The sequence below is a fragment of the Scyliorhinus torazame genome, chromosome 7, assembly GCF_047496885.1.
Source record: "Scyliorhinus torazame isolate Kashiwa2021f chromosome 7, sScyTor2.1, whole genome shotgun sequence".
Classification (NCBI taxonomy): Eukaryota; Metazoa; Chordata; class Chondrichthyes; order Carcharhiniformes; family Scyliorhinidae; genus Scyliorhinus; species Scyliorhinus torazame.
In genome coordinates, this window is record NC_092713.1 from 42,443,646 (window position 1) to 42,461,275 (window position 17,630).

Genomic DNA, 17,630 nt, shown 5'->3' on the forward strand with positions numbered 1-17,630 from the left:
AATTTGCTTGAGTTCTTCGAAGATGTAACTAGCAAAGTGGATAATGGGGATCCTGTAGACATCTGGACTTCCAGAAGGCGCTTGATAAGGTGCCGCACCAAAGGTTAATTCACAAGGTGAGATCACATGGGATTAGGGATAACTTAGTAGCTTGGATAGAAAACTGGCAGGTGGACAGGAGACAGCGTCAGGATAAATGGGTCGTCTTCTGCATGGCAAGATGTAACTAGTGGGGTGCCACAGGGTTGGGTCCCAGATATTTACAATTTATATTAATGATTTGGATAGAGGGATTGAAGGTTCTGTAGCCAATTTTGCAGATGACCCAAAAATAGGTGGGATAGTAAGTTGCAATGAGGATTGCAAATGGATATAGATAGGTTAGGAGAGTGGGCCAGAATGTGGCAGGTGGAGTGGGCCTTGGATAAGTGTGAGGTCATGCATTTTGGTTGGAAAAATGGAAAGGCAACTTAGACTTCGGGGTGCTCCGATGCAGAGGGATCCTCATGCACGAGTCACAGTAAATGGGCATGCAGGTGCAGCAGATAATAAGGAAAGCAAATGGAATGTTGGCATTTTATAGCGAAAGGAATTGAGTATAAAGGTAAGGAAGTGTTGTTGCAACTATACAAGGCATTGGTGAGACCACAACTGGAGTATTGCGTACTCCAAGAACCTGCTCAGCCTCGCCCCTGTCATATGCGCTCTATGAACTACCTTAAATTGTACCTTAAATTCCTGACGCATGAGGAAGAGGAATTAACCCTACTTAGGGCATCAGCCCCTAGCCCCTCCTCAATCTCCTCCCCCAACTCCTCTTCCCATTTACCCTTCAGCTCCTCTATCAAAGTCTCCCCCTCTTCTTTCATCTCCTGGTATATCGCCAACACCTTGCCCTCTCCGACCCATACGCCCGAAATCACCCTATCTTGAATCCCCTGTGCTGGGAGTAGCGGAAATTCCCTCACCTGCCGCCTCACAAACGCCCTCACTTGCATGTACCTGAAAGCGCTTCCCAGGGGTAGCTCAAACTTCTCCTCCAGCGCCCCTCAGCTTGCGAACGTCCCGTCAATGAACAGGTCCCCCATTCTTCTAATCCCTACCCGATGCCAGCTCTGAAATCCCCTGTCCATCCTACCTGGGACAAATCAATGGTTGTCTCTAATCGGGGACCACACCGAGGCTCCCATCGCACCCCTGTGCCATCTCCACTGCCCCAAGATCTTTAGCGTTGCCGCCACCACCGGGCTCGTGGTGTACTTTGTCGGCGAGAGTGCCAGCGGTGCCGTCACCAGCGCCCCCAGGCTCGTTCCTTTACAGGACGCCATCTCCAACCTCTCCCATGCCGCCCCCTCCCTCCATCACCCACTTACAGATCATTGCCACGTTGGCTGCCCAATAACCACCCAGATTCCGCAATGCCAACCCTCTATCTCTGCTACGCTCCAAGAACCCCCTCCTTGCCCTCTGGGTCTTGCTCGCCCACACAAATCCCATAATGCTCCTGCTTACCCTCTTAAAGGCCTTAGTGATCACAATTGGGAGGCATTGGACTACAAAAAGAGAAATCTCGGGAGGACCACCATTTTAACCGAATGTACCCTACCCGCCAGCGAGAATGGCAACATGTCCCACCTCTTAAAATCCTCCTCCATCTGTTTCACCAACCGCGTCAAATTAAGTTTTTGTGCAGTGCCCCCCAACTTCTAGCTACCTGAATCCCCAAATATCGAAAGCTCCTTTCCACCCTCCTCAACGGTAGGTCCTCTATGCCCCTTCCCTGGTCCCCCGGATGGATCACAAAGAGCTCACTCTTTCCCACATTGAGCTTGTAGCCTGAAATGTCTCCAAACTCCCGTAGGATCTGCATTACCTCAACCATCCCCTCCACTGGATCCGTCACATAACAGCAACAGGTCGTCTGCATACAGCGACGCTATGTTCCCCTCCCCCTCGTACCACCCCCTTCCATTTCCCCGACTCCCTTAACGCCATGGCCAAAGGTTCAATTGCTAATGCGAACAGCAGAGGGGACAGGAAGCGCCCCGCCTCGTCCCTCGATACAGCCGGAAATACTCCGACCTCCGCCGGTTTGTGACCACACTCGCCACCGGGGCTTTATACAGGAGCTTAACCCAAACCTCCTCAACACTTCCCAGGGATTCTCCCACTCTACCCGATCAAAGGCCTTCTCCGCGTCCATGGCTGTCACTATCTCCGTTTCTCCCTCCACCGATGGCATCATTATCACATTTAGGAGCCTTCGCACATTAGTGTGTAACTGCCTACCCTTTACGAATCCTGTCTGGTCCTCGTGAATCACCCCCGGGACACAGTCCTCAATCCTCATGGCCAATTGGCGCCCCTAGACCCGCCACCTCCACCCTTGGGAACCTCAACTGATCCAAGAATTGTGCGTCCCCTGTATTCCACCTGGGGGCTGGGACCTATACAGTTCCTCGTAAAAGGCCTTAAAAGCCTCATTCACTTTCCCTGCACTCCGCACCGTAGTTCCCCTGCCATCTTTGACTCCACCTATTTCCCTCGCTGCCATCCTCTTACGGAGCTGGTGTGCCAGCATCCGGCACGCCTTCTCCCATATTCATATATCGCCCCCTGTGCCTTCCTCCACTGTGCCTCTGCCTTCCCTGTGGTCAACAGGTCGAACTCCGTCTGGAGACTTCGTCTCTCCCTGAGTAGTCCCTCATCCGGAGCCTCTGCATAGCTCCTGTTCACCCTCAAAATCTCCCCCACTAACCTCTCCCTTTCCCTGCCCTCTCTCTTCACCCTGTGAGCCCTGATGGAGATTAACTCTCCCCTGACCACCGCCTTCAGCGCCTCCCATACTACTCCCACCTGCACCTTCCCGTTGTCGTTAGCCTCCAGATATCTTTCAATGCACCCTCCCGCACACTTCCTTGTCTGCCAGCAGTCCCACATCTAACTTCCACAATGGGCGTTGGTCCCTCTCCTCCTCCAGCTCCACCCAGTGCGGGGCATGGTCTGAAACGGCTATGGCCGAATACTCCGTTCCCTCCACTTTCGGGATCAGTGCCCTGCCCAAAACAAAAAAATCTATCCGGGAGTAGGCCTTATGTACGTGGGAGAAAAAAGAAAATTCTCTGGCCAAAGGCCTGGCAAATCTCCACGGATCTACCCCCCCCCCCCCCCCCATCTGATCCATAAACCCCCTAAGCACCTTGGCTGCAGCCGGCCTCTTCACTGTCCTAGATGTGGAACGATCTGATGCTGGGTCCAGCACTGTGTTAAAATCCCCACCCATTATCAAACTCCCTGCCTCCAGGTCCGGGATACGCCCCAACATCCGTTTCATGAATCCCGCATCGTCCCAGTTTAGGGCATATGCATTCACCAGTACCACCTCCGTCCCCTGCAACCTACCACTCACCATCACGTATCGGCCTCCCTTGACGCTACTATGTTCTTGGCCTCAAATGACACCCGCTTTCCCACCAGTATTGCCACCCCTCTATTCTTCGCATCCAGCCCTGAATGGAACATGCTGTCCCACCCATCCCTTCCTTAACCTGACCTGATCTGCCACCTTCAGATGTGTCACCTGAAGCATGGCCATGTCTGCCTTCAGTCCCTTTAGGTGCATGAACACTCGGGCACTCTTAACCGGCCCATTTAGGCGCCTTGCATTCCACGTGATCAGCCGTATTGGGGGGTTACCCCCCCCCCCCTTGCCGACTAGCCATTTCCTATCCTAGGCCAGTCCTGTGCTCGCGCCTCCAGTCCCCCAGGCCCTTGCCCCGACCACCTCTTCCATTTTCAGTTCCCCCTCGGACAGTGCAGCAGCAGCCCTGGAATCTCTTTCTCTCTTTCCACCCCCCCAACCGCTAGATCCACATCTAGCACTTTTGCTCCCCCATGTTACTTCCATGAGTCAGCTGACCCCGGCTTCCCCCGCCTTCCCGTTGATCTCCCCCGTGTGGGAGTCTCTCCTCCTCCTTGCCTTCCTCACTTTTTGGCGTGGGGAAAAAAGCCCGCGCTTTCCTGAACCAGCCCCGCCCCCTGTGGCGCAGCTCCTGTTGCGGCCATCATCCCAGTTCCCTCGTCCCCGAGTCTCACCTCCCTCCAGGACCAATGCCCACATTCCCCATCATTTTGTCTACAGAACAGAAAAAAGGAAATTTTAGGAATTTTAACCAGAACTCTACCCACATCCCCATCCATCATCCCACCCACAAAATATTCTTTACCCATATTTACAACCCCATATACAGCCACATCCCCTCAGTTCGAGTCCAGTATTTCCATCTGTATAAAGGTCCAAGCCTCTTCTGGCGTTTCAAAATAATGGTGTCTGTCCTGATAAGTGACCCACAGTCGTGCAGACTGCAGCATGCCGAACCTGATTCTTTTTCTATGCAGCAGTGCCTTGGCCCGGTTGAAGCCAGCTCTCCTCTTTGCCACCTTTGCGCTCCAATCCTGGTATACTCTAATCACCGCGTTCTCCCATTTGCACCTCCACACCTTCTTGGCCCATCTCCGCACACATTCTTTGTCCACAAAGCGATAGAACCTTGCCACTATCTCCCTTGGCGGCTCATCTGCCTTGGGTCTCCTCGCCAGGACCCGGTGAGCCCCTTCCAGCACCAGGGGGGTCGGAGAGGCCTCCGCACCCAACAGCGAATGGAGCATTGTACTCGCGTACGCCCTGGCATCAGCTCCCTCCACTCCTTCAGGAAGACCCAGAATCCGGAGGTTCTTCCTACTCGACCTGTTCTCAAGGACCTCAATTCTCTCGGCCCGCCTCGTGCGCCTCCATTTTTACTGCCAGGCCCTGGATATTGTCCTCGTTGGTGTTCACTTTATCGTTCACCTCACTAAGCTCCACCGCCTGGGTCTCCTTCAGCCCCTCGATCGCCAACAGCATCGGCTTCAGCACCTCCACACATCTCATGAGGAACTCCTGCTGGTCTGGACCCCACGCTGCTCGCTCTCCGCCCTCCGCCATCTTGCCTTCTTCCCCTCGTTTTGATCTCTGCTCCATGGCCTCTTTCCTCGTTGCTCCACCGCTGCTCCCTGCCAAATATTGTAGGGGGGGACCTCGCTGCTCCTTCCCACACGGGATTTATCTGAAAAAAGTTCAGTTGGGGCTCCTCTGGAGAGCCCGAAAGTCCGTTTTCGCGGGAGCTGCCGAAACGCGCGACTTAGCTCCGCATCGCCGCAACCGGAAGTCCTACCCTGCACATCTTTGGGGTTGTGATGGCAAAACCCATGCAAACACTGGGAGAATGTGTGACCCAGGGCTGAGATCTAATCTGGGACCGCAGCGCTGTGATACAGCCGTGCAAACCGCTGCACCACCATGCTGCCCCTACTCCGTAGGTCTGTGGTTCTGAATCAAACTCTTTGAGGTCAGCAGTGGTAATGTAAAATGTACGGTAATGCTTTTCTTGAATTGGCCATGCAGTGACGATCATGTCTGTGGCCATGTTGACTCAGGATTCCTCAACTGTTGGGAGGTGGTAGTTGGAACAGGTCGTTATTACGAGCAAGGAAGTGTTGGGTATGTTAAAAAGCATTATGGTAGACAAACCAGGGCCAGATGGCATCTATCCCAGATTACTGAGGGAGATGAGAGATGAAATTGCTGGGCCTCTAATAGAAATCTTTGTGTCCTCGTTGGCCACAGTTGAGATCCCAGAGGATTGGAGGATAGCCAATGTTGTCCCATTGTTTAAGAAAGGTTGTAAGAATAACCAGGGTAATTATAGGCAGTGAGCTTGACGTCAGTGATAGTGAAATTGTTTGAAAAGATTCTCCGAGATGGGATCTATGCACATTTGACTTTGAGAGTTCTGGCGGCTTTCCTCCTTGAAGAAATTGAATAATGGTTATTTTATATGGAAATTGAAACCGAATGAAAGCTGCAACCATGTTGTGCTCTTTAACAAGCTTTTCTGCCTGCTCTATAGGGAAAACAAAAACGCCTAAATCTTCTAAATGTTCCCGCGTGCAAGGGACACCATCAAAAGCAGGCGGTGATCGTTACATTCCAATCCGTAATGCAGCACAAATGGAGGTGGCACACTTCTTAATCTCTAAAGAAAATGAGCAGGAAAATGAATCTCCAACCAAGAAAGTGAGTATAAAAGATTATCAAACTGAAATTTAAAAAAAAAAATTTATTTAAAGTCAATTGAACATCAAACAATTGTGATGCTTCATTTCTAAAGTTCCATGGGTGGTTGCAAAACTTATTCCTCCACACTAAAGATAATTGGATATTTCCTTGCTCTTGGTGCTTTGATTGCTGTCTGGAGGCAGCTTGGAAGCAGATGTTTTTGCAAGGACTCTCTCTGGTATGAGAAATATATTCTACATCCCACTGTTTTCAATTATAAAGTGCTCCAGAGGCGAGATTACAAAGTCTATCTATTTTTCTCGATCTGCCGGGTTGACAAATGCAGAAAGAGATTGTAATATTATTACGGTATAAAAAGCATAATAGCTCTCAAGAGCAGGCAGGATGATCCATCTGGCTAATGGCGAGCAAGATTAGCTTCAGAAATTATTCCCAGTACTAACACAAGTGTGCAAAGAATAGTGATGCATTTTTTTTGTGCAAACATTATAATCACATGACACACATTCATAAAGGAATGTATGCTTCCTAAAACCAAGTGTGTTCACTTCACAATTGTCCTCTTAAACCTAACGTATGATAAAGTACAAGAGCTAACCGTTGCTTGCATGCATAATCAGTAAGAAACCTTTTTAAACTAATTGATTAACCACCGTGTTAATTTTCATGTTAATTGAACAACTGAGTGCAGGATGTCTAATAACTTCACTTGGGGAATTTAAGAACACGTTGGTCAGATTGAGCACTTGGAAAAAGGGCTGAAGGTTTGATGGGAAATAGTGTGATGCTGTAAGAGATGAAATACCAGCAAGAGTAAAATAAACTAAATTGCATCAAGGTTCCTGCAATATATTACAGTATCTTTCCTGTTCAGGAGCAACAGAAGACCTGGTCCTTAAACTTGAACGGCTATGATGTTAATCAGGCAAAAGTTCTACGCATGAGTGGGAAACCCCTTTCTGCACCAGAAGGTATTTTAATTTACATGTTTTACTATAGAATATTTTGCAAGTGATCATTATTTGCTCATTATCATAACTGTTTCTTGCTAGTGCGTTAAGAGGCTAATAGAATCAATGTTGAAAAGAAAAATGATGGGGTGGAGGGGGCAAAAGAGCATAATTTATAAAGTTGTCTGAACATCCAGCTTCAAATGATGAAATATAATCACTGGGATTGTTATAGAACATACAGTGCAGACACCGACCCACTAAAGCTCTCACTTCCACCCTATCCCCATAACCCAATAACCCCTCCTAACCTTTTTGGTCACTAAGGGCAATTTATCATGGCCAATTCACCTAACCTGCATGTCTTTGGACTGTGGGAGGAAACCGGAGCACCCGGAGGAAACCCACGCAGTCACTGGGAGAATGTGCAGACTCCGCACAGACAGTGACCCAGCGGGGAATCGAACCTGGGACCCTGGTGCTGTGAAGCCACAGTGCTAACCACTTGTGGTACCGTGCTGCCCACAAGTACCTCATAGGATGAGGTTCTTCATATGCAAGCCAGTGAATTGATTTCTGACGACTGTCTAGAATAGAAGGAAGCTCTACCAGTCTCTTGCCAATTATTTTTGTTCTTTATTTGCAACCACTTTTTGACTATCTTTTGAAATTGAAGTTGAACACTTTCCAAAAATGCTTTCTCGTCAACCAACGACTAGGAAATTCCAGCACTTTCAAAGTTTGCAGCTTACGTCTGCTTTGCCTGTGGCTGGTAAAGAAGGCCAAGACCGTTTCTACTTTCATAAAATTGGAAAATGCTGGGAATACTCAGCAGGTTTGGCAGAATCTGTGGCGAGAGAATGAGTTGGCATTTCAGGCTTATGACCTTGATCAGAACTGGATGAAGTTAGAATAGCAATGGCCTTACAAGACAGGCAACTGGAAGCTGTCATGCTTTCAGACTAAACCGTGACTACCATTCTGTGTTTGGTCTCGTCGATGTAGATTTCAGTTTGCGTAGTGAATATAGTTTACAGAATTGAAAAGAAACAAATAAATTGATGTTTCACCTGAGGGATATTTGGGGTCCTGGACAATTAAGATTAGCTTGGTTGTTGCTTAAATGTGAGCCAAAGCAGGTCAATGAGGATGGGGGTAGTGAGGGAATGCTGTTGAGTTCAGAATTTAGAAAGTGAGATTACTGCAAAGAAAAGATTAGGGTTACAGCAACAGTTGACTGAATCAACAAGTTGTGGTGGTACAAATGGGCAGTCTTAGTGAAGGTATACACATGTGGTCAAAAGCCCTTCTCGGGTTCAAGCACAATGCCACGGTTGTGAACAATCTATTTCAACCTCAAACATTTGCCAGAGAAAGGGTTTTTCACTGGACAACATTTTGTGATGGAGATTGAAGATACTGGTTTGATCTTCCCAATATTTAGTTGTAAGAACTTTCTACTGCTCTAGTAATGAATGTCCGACAAGCCGCCTAACAATTCGGAGATGAAACAATTGTGTTGGCTCCCCAAGGGGTTATGTAGATTTGTGGGGTGGGGGTATACCAGAGCCACGTGTGGAGTGGGAGGAAAATCCATTGCAGTTGATACTCTGGATATAAGTAGATAAGAATGAAAGTTGGAGAGTGCAGCTCCTCCCAACTGGACAATGGAGGACTGTTGGAAGAGGATTTTTTCAACGGGTCACTTAATGGCAAGGAATTACCTTTGTCACTGTCGCATCGGAATCATTTGTGACTCTGTGGTGCTGTGGCAGGGCAGAAACTCAATTGGAGACATGGAAGCTCCAGGTTAAGAGGTGACCACATGTTCAAGGGAGGTTGGAGGCAGGGTGGCAGTTTGTGAAGGCACAGGAGTCATAAAAGGCCTCCGGCTTCGCAGGCTTTTTTCACAAGTCCTTCCCAGGTGAGAAGCGAGCAGTATTTTCTACTATTTTCTGTAACTATATCTGGGTAACTAGAGTTTCCCTGTGCTCTTTCACGAACCGGTTCTGACTGCCACCCAAGCCTACAATTTGCATTTTCCTTTCCTTTTTTTTCCTTGCCTCATTGACAAATCTTTTTGGACCCCAGTGAGAACATAACATCTGATGGCTTGGTGGTACACTTTTTTTTGATAATGCACCTGTGAAACCGTTAAGATGTTTTACTGTGTTAATGGTGCTACTTAAATGTAAGTTACTGTTTAGCACTTAGAATTCTGGGGACAATTAAGCTATTCTTGAGCTTCTCAACTTGTCCATTCTGATTTTGCTTATTAACTGCAACATTTTATTGATTTTTAATGCTCTTGTTGGTTGATACTTCAATGCTGTTATTTGGGTCATGCTTGAATTTTAAACCAAGAGTGCACAAAATGGAGGAGAGGGCAGGTGGTGAGATGGTTGGATGCCCATCCAAGAATGAATTACTTGAGTTGGGCTCCATATTTTTGTGGGGTGATTTCAATATCATAAGTTCATACGGTATAGGAGCAAAATTAGGCCATTTGGGCTATTGAGTCTGCTCCACCATTCGATCGTGGCTGTTCTCATCCTGGCCTCAACTCCACTGTCCGCCCGTTCTCAACCCTTCAACCAATATAAAGTCCGTTCGTGCGTAGTGCGTTTATAGTTAATATAAATGGGTCGGGTGGGGGGGCCAGGGTGCATGTTATTAGGGCTGTACTTGCCCAAGACTATCTGTAAAATAACAGTGCAGAGGATTAAATTGTGTTATCCTGTAATTGGATGTTTCTGTTAAAATACTGCTAGTTGGCTATTCCTAGAATCCTCCTGTTCTGTGGTTTTGTCAGCTGGAGTCCCATCCATTGGGTAGGGAAGCCCTCGCATCATGTCATGTGGTTTTAGTCTCTGCTTGTTCTCTAGGTTACCAGAATAATCTGAAAGTTCTGTACAGTCAGTCAACGACACCAAGTTCCACCAAGAAATCCACACGGTACATTCCCTCGATGCCAGAGAGAATCCTGGATGCTCCAGAGATCAGAAATGATTACTGTAAGTTGTGGGGTTAAACATTATTTCAGCATCCAGGGGGGAGGAGAAATTGCTTGTGTCCATAATCCGGACTCTTTTGATTTATATAATTATATTGGTAAATCAGTTTTTTTTTTTTGCCTTTATTGTTACCTGTTCACTTTTTTTTCTCCTTTTTTCCTTCCCTTTTCTAACAACACCTTTCCAGATCTGAATTTGATTGACTGGAGTTCACTGAACTACCTGGCTGTGGGACTTGGGAATAATGTGTATCTCTGGCATGCTGAGTCTGGTAATATCCTCCCACTTGTACAATTGGAAGGTCAGGAGGACTACATTGCTTCTGTATCGTGGATAAAAGAAGGGAATTTTCTGGCAGTTGGAACAAGGAGTGGAGAGGTTCAGGTAAGAGCAGAGTTCAAAACCTGTGATCTAAATCTACTTTGGTTGTAGTAGATTGAGAAGCAGCTATTGTAATATTTAAGAATGCATATGAGGAGTTGTGTTTTATCCTTGTACACCATATAATGACTGGTTATGCTATTGTCTGCTTTACTTCTCTTGGCCATAATCTGCTTGGCGTCACATCCTAGCCAGGCAAATAATTAATTCTAACGCAGATCGCAAATTTCGGCATCAATTATAATTAAGGTCCAAGATGGCTAGCATCCTAAGATCTGCTTCGCAGATAATGCATTTGGTTAGTGGCCAGCTTGAACAGCTGATAACCCTTACATGGAACATAAAGAGCGCTATGTGAACCAAATTTACTCATTGACCCCGCTCCAATGTAGAAATTACCATGAGATTCCATTTTTGTAGCCTGTATTTGAACACACATCTGAACCAATGCAAATTAAACATGAATTATCAGGAAAATTATACTTCAAATAAAAGGATAAATTTCACTTTAGTCAATACAAGAAAGATATGTCCTACATAAGCGCTTGCATAACTTGTGGCATTTCGTAGCTACATAGTTCTGCAATATGTTCTTCATGTCGGATAGGTTAGGTGTTCTATCCAACAACAACTTTCACCTTGTACACACACCAGCAAGGCACATTTCTACAAGCCTTCTCCCTCAGTTCATGACAGCCCTACTGGTGTAGTTTCCCAGTTCCTCTTCAGCTGACCAAATAATAACATCCTTGTGTACAGTTTGGCCACTTTGTTCGGGGTGGGTGGGGGGTGTTTCGTGCTTGCTGGCAGAGCATCTCCAAGTGCTCGTATCTCCGTTTCTACTGAATAAAAAAGCTAAGCTCTTCCTGGCAGTGATTTGCTGCATTTTTGTCTCTGCTTTCTTTTAATTTGTATCTGTACACTGATTGCCTTCATCCTCCAGCTCCTCTGCTTGGACAATTTCTTGTCTGCCAGCCATACAGCTTTTTTAACTTAATTCCAGATTAACTGCTTCCAGATCAACAGCTCCAGTGCAACAGTATTTCTTCCTAGAAATTTACAATTGATGGAAACTCTCTTTTTCAACCTTTTTCAAACATTATCATAAAATCAATTAGATTCCTCGGTGCTTTTTAATAAAATTTAAGAATTTTTCTTTATCTACTGCTTCAGGGTCTCATTACACTGTTTCTGCTGCATTGCTGTGTGACATTTGCTTTAGGAACTGTGTCTAGTACAAAGCTACGGCTTGTGTAGAATAAATATTTTCTAGTTCACAGCTGTTTTGTCTTGTGTTTGGGCCTGAAGTGTGCAACGTTTCTGCAGTATAGATTTACTGTAAACCTCTTTGATTTAAGGTTTGGGATGTTGAGCGCCAAAAACGCCTAAGGAATATGGTGAGTCACACTGTACGAGTAGGAGCACTCAGCTGGAGCAATTATATTCTATCCAGGTAAAACAAAATATTGTAATATGCTGCAAAGCATCCAAGTTATTTCTTATGCATTATAGAATAAGCATTTTGAAGTTCTGAATGTTGAGATGCAAACTGTTTCTGAATTCTTTGTTCCCCGGCATTCAGTGGCTCCAGAACCGGTCAAATCCATCATCACGATGTTCGTGTGGCACAACATCATGCAGCTACTCTGACTGGACATACTCAGGAGGTCTGTGGCTTGAAGTGGTCACCTGATGGGAGGCATCTTGCTAGTGGTGGGAATGACAACATTCTGAATATCTGGCCTAGTGTCCTTGGGAATGATGCAGAGTGCTCACCATTGCACACATTCACACAGCACCAGGGTGCTGTTAAGGTAAATAGTTTTTAATTGTCAAATGGATTAGAGCTTAACTAGGGTTGAAGTTTGACCTATAGAATTCAATTTTTCAACACATTGAGAAAAGATGATAGCAATGGGACTACCCAGTTAGTCAATATCTCAATGGCAACTAAATCTGAATACGTGAGGCATTCTTAATAGATTACTGCAGCTAATAGAGTATGTTAGCCTGAATTCTGTCACACACGCGCACACACACTCGTGGGTAATGTCTCCTCCTCACCTGCAGATACTAGTTATGCTAACTTCTGAGTGGAAGTAATAAGTAGTTAATTTACAGTTTACGCATGAACTCCTTTTCTCTCCTATAATCCAGGTATCTCCTTGCAAAATAAGATTTTGCTGGAGGTGAGCTTCGTCATTTCAATATGACATATGCTCAAAGCTGACCCGTAACTACTTCATTGTGGTTTTTCTAGGCAGTTGCTTGGTGCCCTTGGCAAGCAAGTATCCTTGCAAGTGGTGGTGGCACCAGCGATCGGTTCATTCGTCTTTGGAATGCCAATACTGGATCTTGTTTGAATTCTGTGGATACTCGGTCTCAGGTTAGTTCTACCACCCACCAAGATAGTGAGATGGGAAAACCAGTGTTCTCGTGGATGATTTTACTATTGCACCCAAATCTGGTTCTTTCAAGTATTAAACTAAGTTGACTTCTTAATGCTGCTTTGAACATGTTTGGATGATGTTCCATTTAATGGGCTGATTACTAAAAGTTAAATTGAGTGAACTGAGCAACAAGATCAGGATGTGTAAAAGAATAGAAAAATTTGCAAAGCAAAGTGTGGGAAGGAAAAAGACAGATACAAGTGAGATTATAATGGATGAATAAGAATTGGTAGACTTGTCGGTTCCAAATGTAATTTTTAAAAAATATATATATTTTATTGAAGCATTTGTAATTTTCACAATTTGACACATTGACATTTCTAAAACAACCGCGCGGGTCTACACACACAATGCCCCCTAAAATAACAACACCAATAAACCACTTCTCCCGCCCTATTCCCAATTACTATAATAAATATACTAAATTCCCTGTCCTTATTTAACATGCCTCCTATTTTCCTTCTCTTTTTCCCTTTTCCCTCTTACTGCTGACGTTCAGTTTTTGTTAAAGAAATCGATGAACGGCTGCCAACTCCAGGTGAATCCCTGTATTGATCCTCTTGAAGCAAACTTGATTTTCTCCAGACTGAGAAACTCGCTGACTCACACTCCTGATTTCGGGGGCTCCGAGTCCCTCCATCTCAGCAAGATCCATCTCCAGGACACCAGGAAAGAGAAGGCCAGAATATCTGTCTCCCTCTTTTTCTCCCCCCCCCCCCCCCCCCCCCCCCCCCCCCACTTTGTCCCCGGATTTTCCGACACCTCAAATATTGCTAATTATGGATTCGGAGTTACCCTACCTTCCAGGACTTCTGACATAACATCTGCAAATCCCTGCCACAATTCCCTCAGTTTTCAAGGCTTTTTCCCACAGCTCAGTTTCCAGCTCCCCTCCCAGCTCCTCATCCCACTTCCTCTTCACCTCTCTGATAGGAGCCCCTTCCCACTCTAACAATTCCCTGTATATGTCCGAAACCTTCCCACCTCCAACTCCTGTTTTTGACAGCACTTTATCCTGTAGCCCCCTCGGAGATGAGGAAAGCTTGGGCCCTGTCTCCGTACAAAGCCCTGCACTTGAAGATACCGAAACCCCTTCCCTCCCGGCAAGTCAAACTCCTCCTCTAAGGTCGGGAAGTCCTGCTGGATGAATAGAACCCCAAACCTCCCAATCCCTGCCCGCTGCCATACCTTAAAGCCCCCATCCAGCCCCCCCGGGACAAACTGGTGATTATCACAGATCGGTGACCACACTGACGCCCCCTCCAGTCTCATATGCTGCCTCCATTGTCCACACACCCTCAGGACTGCCACCACCACAGGACTTGTGGAGTACCGAGCTGGCGAGAACAGCGGGGGTGCCAGCAGTAAAGCCTCCAGACTCGTACCTTTGCAGGAAGCTGCCTCCATCCTCTCCCAGACCGGCCCCTCCCCCACTACCCACTTCCTGACCATCGATGAGTTGGCAGCCCAGTAATAGTTAATAAAACTCGGGAGAGCCAATCCCCCTTCCCCGCGGGCCCGTTCCAGGTGTGTCCTCTTTACTCTCGGGGTTTCACCCGGCCATATAAACCCCTCTATCGCCACATTCATACTTCTTAAAAAAGCCTTTGGGACAAAAATCGGGTGATACTGAAAAAAGAAAAGTAGTCTCGGAAGGGCAGTCATTTTCACCGTCTGAACCCTCCCCGCCAGCGTCAGTTGGAGCATGTCCCATCTACAAAAATCCCTTCTCATTTGATCCACTGCTTTGCCCAAATTTAATTTGTGAAGCTGCCCCCAATCCTTGGCCACTTGAATCCCCAGATACCTAAAACTCTTCCCAACCATTTTAAAAGATAGCTCCTTCAGCCTCCTTTCCTGCCCCCGTGCCTGAATCCCGAACGTCTCACTTTTCCCCATGTTTAACTTATAGCCTGAAAATCGCTCAAATTCTCCTAATACCTCCATGACTTCGGTCATCTCGCCCACCGATCCGTGATAAAGCAGCAAATCGTCCGCATAGAGAGAGACCCTGTGCTCTACCCTCCCTCTTACTATTCCCCTCCAGGTATTCGCTGCTCTCAGAGCCATTGCTAAGGATTCTATGGCCATGGCAAACAGTAATGGGGAGAGCGGGCATCCCTGCCTTGTCCCCCGACAAAGACTAAGTATTCTGACCAAACTCGGTTAGTTCTTACATTTGCCACCGGCGCCTGGTACAGTAGCCGGACCCACTCTACAAATCCCTGCCTGAACCTGCTGAAAATATTCCATAGATATTTCCACTCCACTCGTTCGAAAGCCTTCTCCGAGTCCCTGGCAACTACCACCTCAGCCTCGCGCCCCTCTGCTGGCATCATGATTACAATAAGAAGCTGTCTAATGTTGGGTGTCAGGTGCCTGCCCTTTACAAATCCCGTCTGATCTTCCCCATTATCTCCGGGACACGATCCTCTATTCGAGTGGCCAGGATCTTTGCCTATAATTAAGCATCTACAATCAAGAGGGCGATTGGCCTGTACTGTCCACAGCTCTCCGGATCCTTGTCACACTTCAGGATGAGAGAAATTGATGCCTGTGATAACGTTGGGGGGAGTACTCCCAGCTCCTTGGACACGTTGAAAGCCTTGGGACTGGCCCCAGTAACCCAGAGAACGTCTTCTAAAATTCCACTGGAAACCCATCAGGTCCTGGGGCTTTACCTGATTGCATCGCCCCCAGTCCATCTATCACCTCCCCAAGCCCAATCGGGCCTCCACCAGTTCCTCGTTTACCTTCGGGAACTCTAGCCTCCCCAGGAATTGATTCATGCCCTCCTCCCCATCCGGGGGTTCCGACTCGTATAGCTGGCTATAAAATTCCCGGAACACTTCTTCATTCACCGCCCCCGGGTCTGTCACCATCTTCCCCCTCAAATCCTTTATTTTCCCTATTTCTCTCGCTGCCTCTTGTTTCCTCAGCTGATGTGCCAGCATCCTGCTAGCTTTCTCCCCATGTTCATATATTGCCCCTTTTACCCTCCTCAGCTGACCCTCCACCTTTCCTGTGGAAAGGAGCCCAAACTCCATTTGAAGTCTCTGATGCTCCTTCAGGTGCTCCTCATTTGGAGACTGAGTATCTCCTGTCCACCTGTAAGATTTCGCCTACCAACCTGTCCAGCTCCGACCACTCCGTTTTATCTCTGGGCTCGAATCAAAATACATTCCCCTCTAATGACCGCTTTCAGTGCCTCCCAGACCACCACAGCTGCAGTCTCTCCCGTGTCATTGGTCTTTATGTACCCCGGAATGGCTTCTCTCACTCGCTCACAGATCTCCTCATCCGCTAACAGCCCTGTATCTAGTCTCCACTGTGGGCGTTGGGACATTCCCGTGTCTGCCTGTAGGTCTATCCAGTGTCGTGCATGATCTGAGACCACAATTACTGAGTACTCATTGTCCTCCACCGCTGCTAGCAGTGTTTTATCTAGCACAAAGAAATCTATCCTGGAGTACACCTTATGTACGTGGGAGTAGAATTAATATTCCCTGCTCATTGGTCTCAATCTCCATGGATCCACCCCTCCCATGCAGTCCATAAAACCCCACTGTTCCTTTGCCATTGCTGATAGCTTCCCCGACCTAGCACTCGACTAGTCCAGCCTTGGATCCAGGACCATATTAAAGTCCCCCCGTCCCCCCATGTTCAGCCGGTGCGAGTCGAGGTCTGGGATCTTCCCCAGCACCTTCCTGATAACATGACATCATCCCAGTTTGGGGCATATATATTCACCAGCACAACTGCCATTCCCTCTAGCTTCCCACTAACCATAAGAAATCTGCCTCCCCGGGTCTACCTCTATCCTCCCCACCTTGAATGTCACACTTTTGTTAATCAGGATAGCCACCCCTCTTGTTTTAAAGTCAAGTCCTGAGTGAAACACTTGCCCGACCCATCCCTTCTTAATCTAATTTGGTCTCCCAGCTTCAAGTGAGTCTCCTGTAACATAGCCACGTCTGTTTTTAACTGTCTCAGGTGTGCGAACACGAGCTCTCTTAACTAGCCCATGCAGTCCACGAACATTCCATGTAACTAGTCTGGTTGGGGAGCCTTTTGCACCCCCCCCCCCCCCCTTGTTGGCCAACCATGATCTTTCCTCAGCCAGCTCCTAGCCAGTGTTCCACACCTCGCTTGATCCGCCCCTCAGCAGCAACTGCCATCTGATCTCCGTCTCCAGTCCCTTGCCCATCAGCAGTACCCCTCCCCCACTTAGTCTTTTCTCAGCTCTCTTTCCCCCCCCCCCCCCCTCCCACTTTGCTCCTGTGAACCAGCTATCCAGCTAGCTCAGCATCTCTCACCCTCTGCCGTCACAAAGCCTGCCGACTGCCAGATTCTATCACACCAATGCACGGTAGCATTGTGGATAGCACAATTGCTTCACCGCTCCAGGGTCCCAGGTTCGATTCCGGCTTGGGTCACTGTCTGCACATCCTCCCCGTGTGTGCATGGGTTTCCTCCGGGTGCTCCGGTTTCCTCCCACAGTCCAAAGATGTGCGGGTTAGGTGGATTGGCCATGATAAATTGCCCTTCGTGTTGGGTGGGGTTACTGGATTATGGGGATAGGGTGGCGGTGTTGACCTTGGGTAGGGTGCTCTTTCCAAGAGCCGGTGCAGACTCGATGGGCCGGATGGCCTCCTTCTGCACTGTAAATTCTTTGATAACAATAAAACAAGCACTCAAACACAGTAACAACAATCCC

General features: G+C 47.5%; 1 protein-coding gene across 3 annotated transcripts in view; it reads left to right on the forward strand.

Moving 5' to 3' along the window:
• cdc20 (cell division cycle 20 homolog) overlaps positions 1 to 17,630 on the forward strand; it is a 39,656-nt gene that overhangs the window by 18,279 nt on the left and 3,747 nt on the right. For all 3 annotated transcript variants that reach the window (XM_072510610.1, XM_072510609.1, XM_072510611.1), the window contains exons 3-9: positions 5,949 to 6,115; positions 6,993 to 7,089; positions 9,954 to 10,082; positions 10,270 to 10,466; positions 11,822 to 11,916; positions 12,046 to 12,277; positions 12,724 to 12,849. In XM_072510610.1, the coding sequence (XP_072366711.1) occupies positions 5,949 to 6,115; positions 6,993 to 7,089; positions 9,954 to 10,082; positions 10,270 to 10,466; positions 11,822 to 11,916; positions 12,046 to 12,277; positions 12,724 to 12,849 (1,043 nt within the window). The remainder of the gene's footprint in view (positions 1 to 5,948; positions 6,116 to 6,992; positions 7,090 to 9,953; positions 10,083 to 10,269; positions 10,467 to 11,821; positions 11,917 to 12,045; positions 12,278 to 12,723; positions 12,850 to 17,630) is intronic.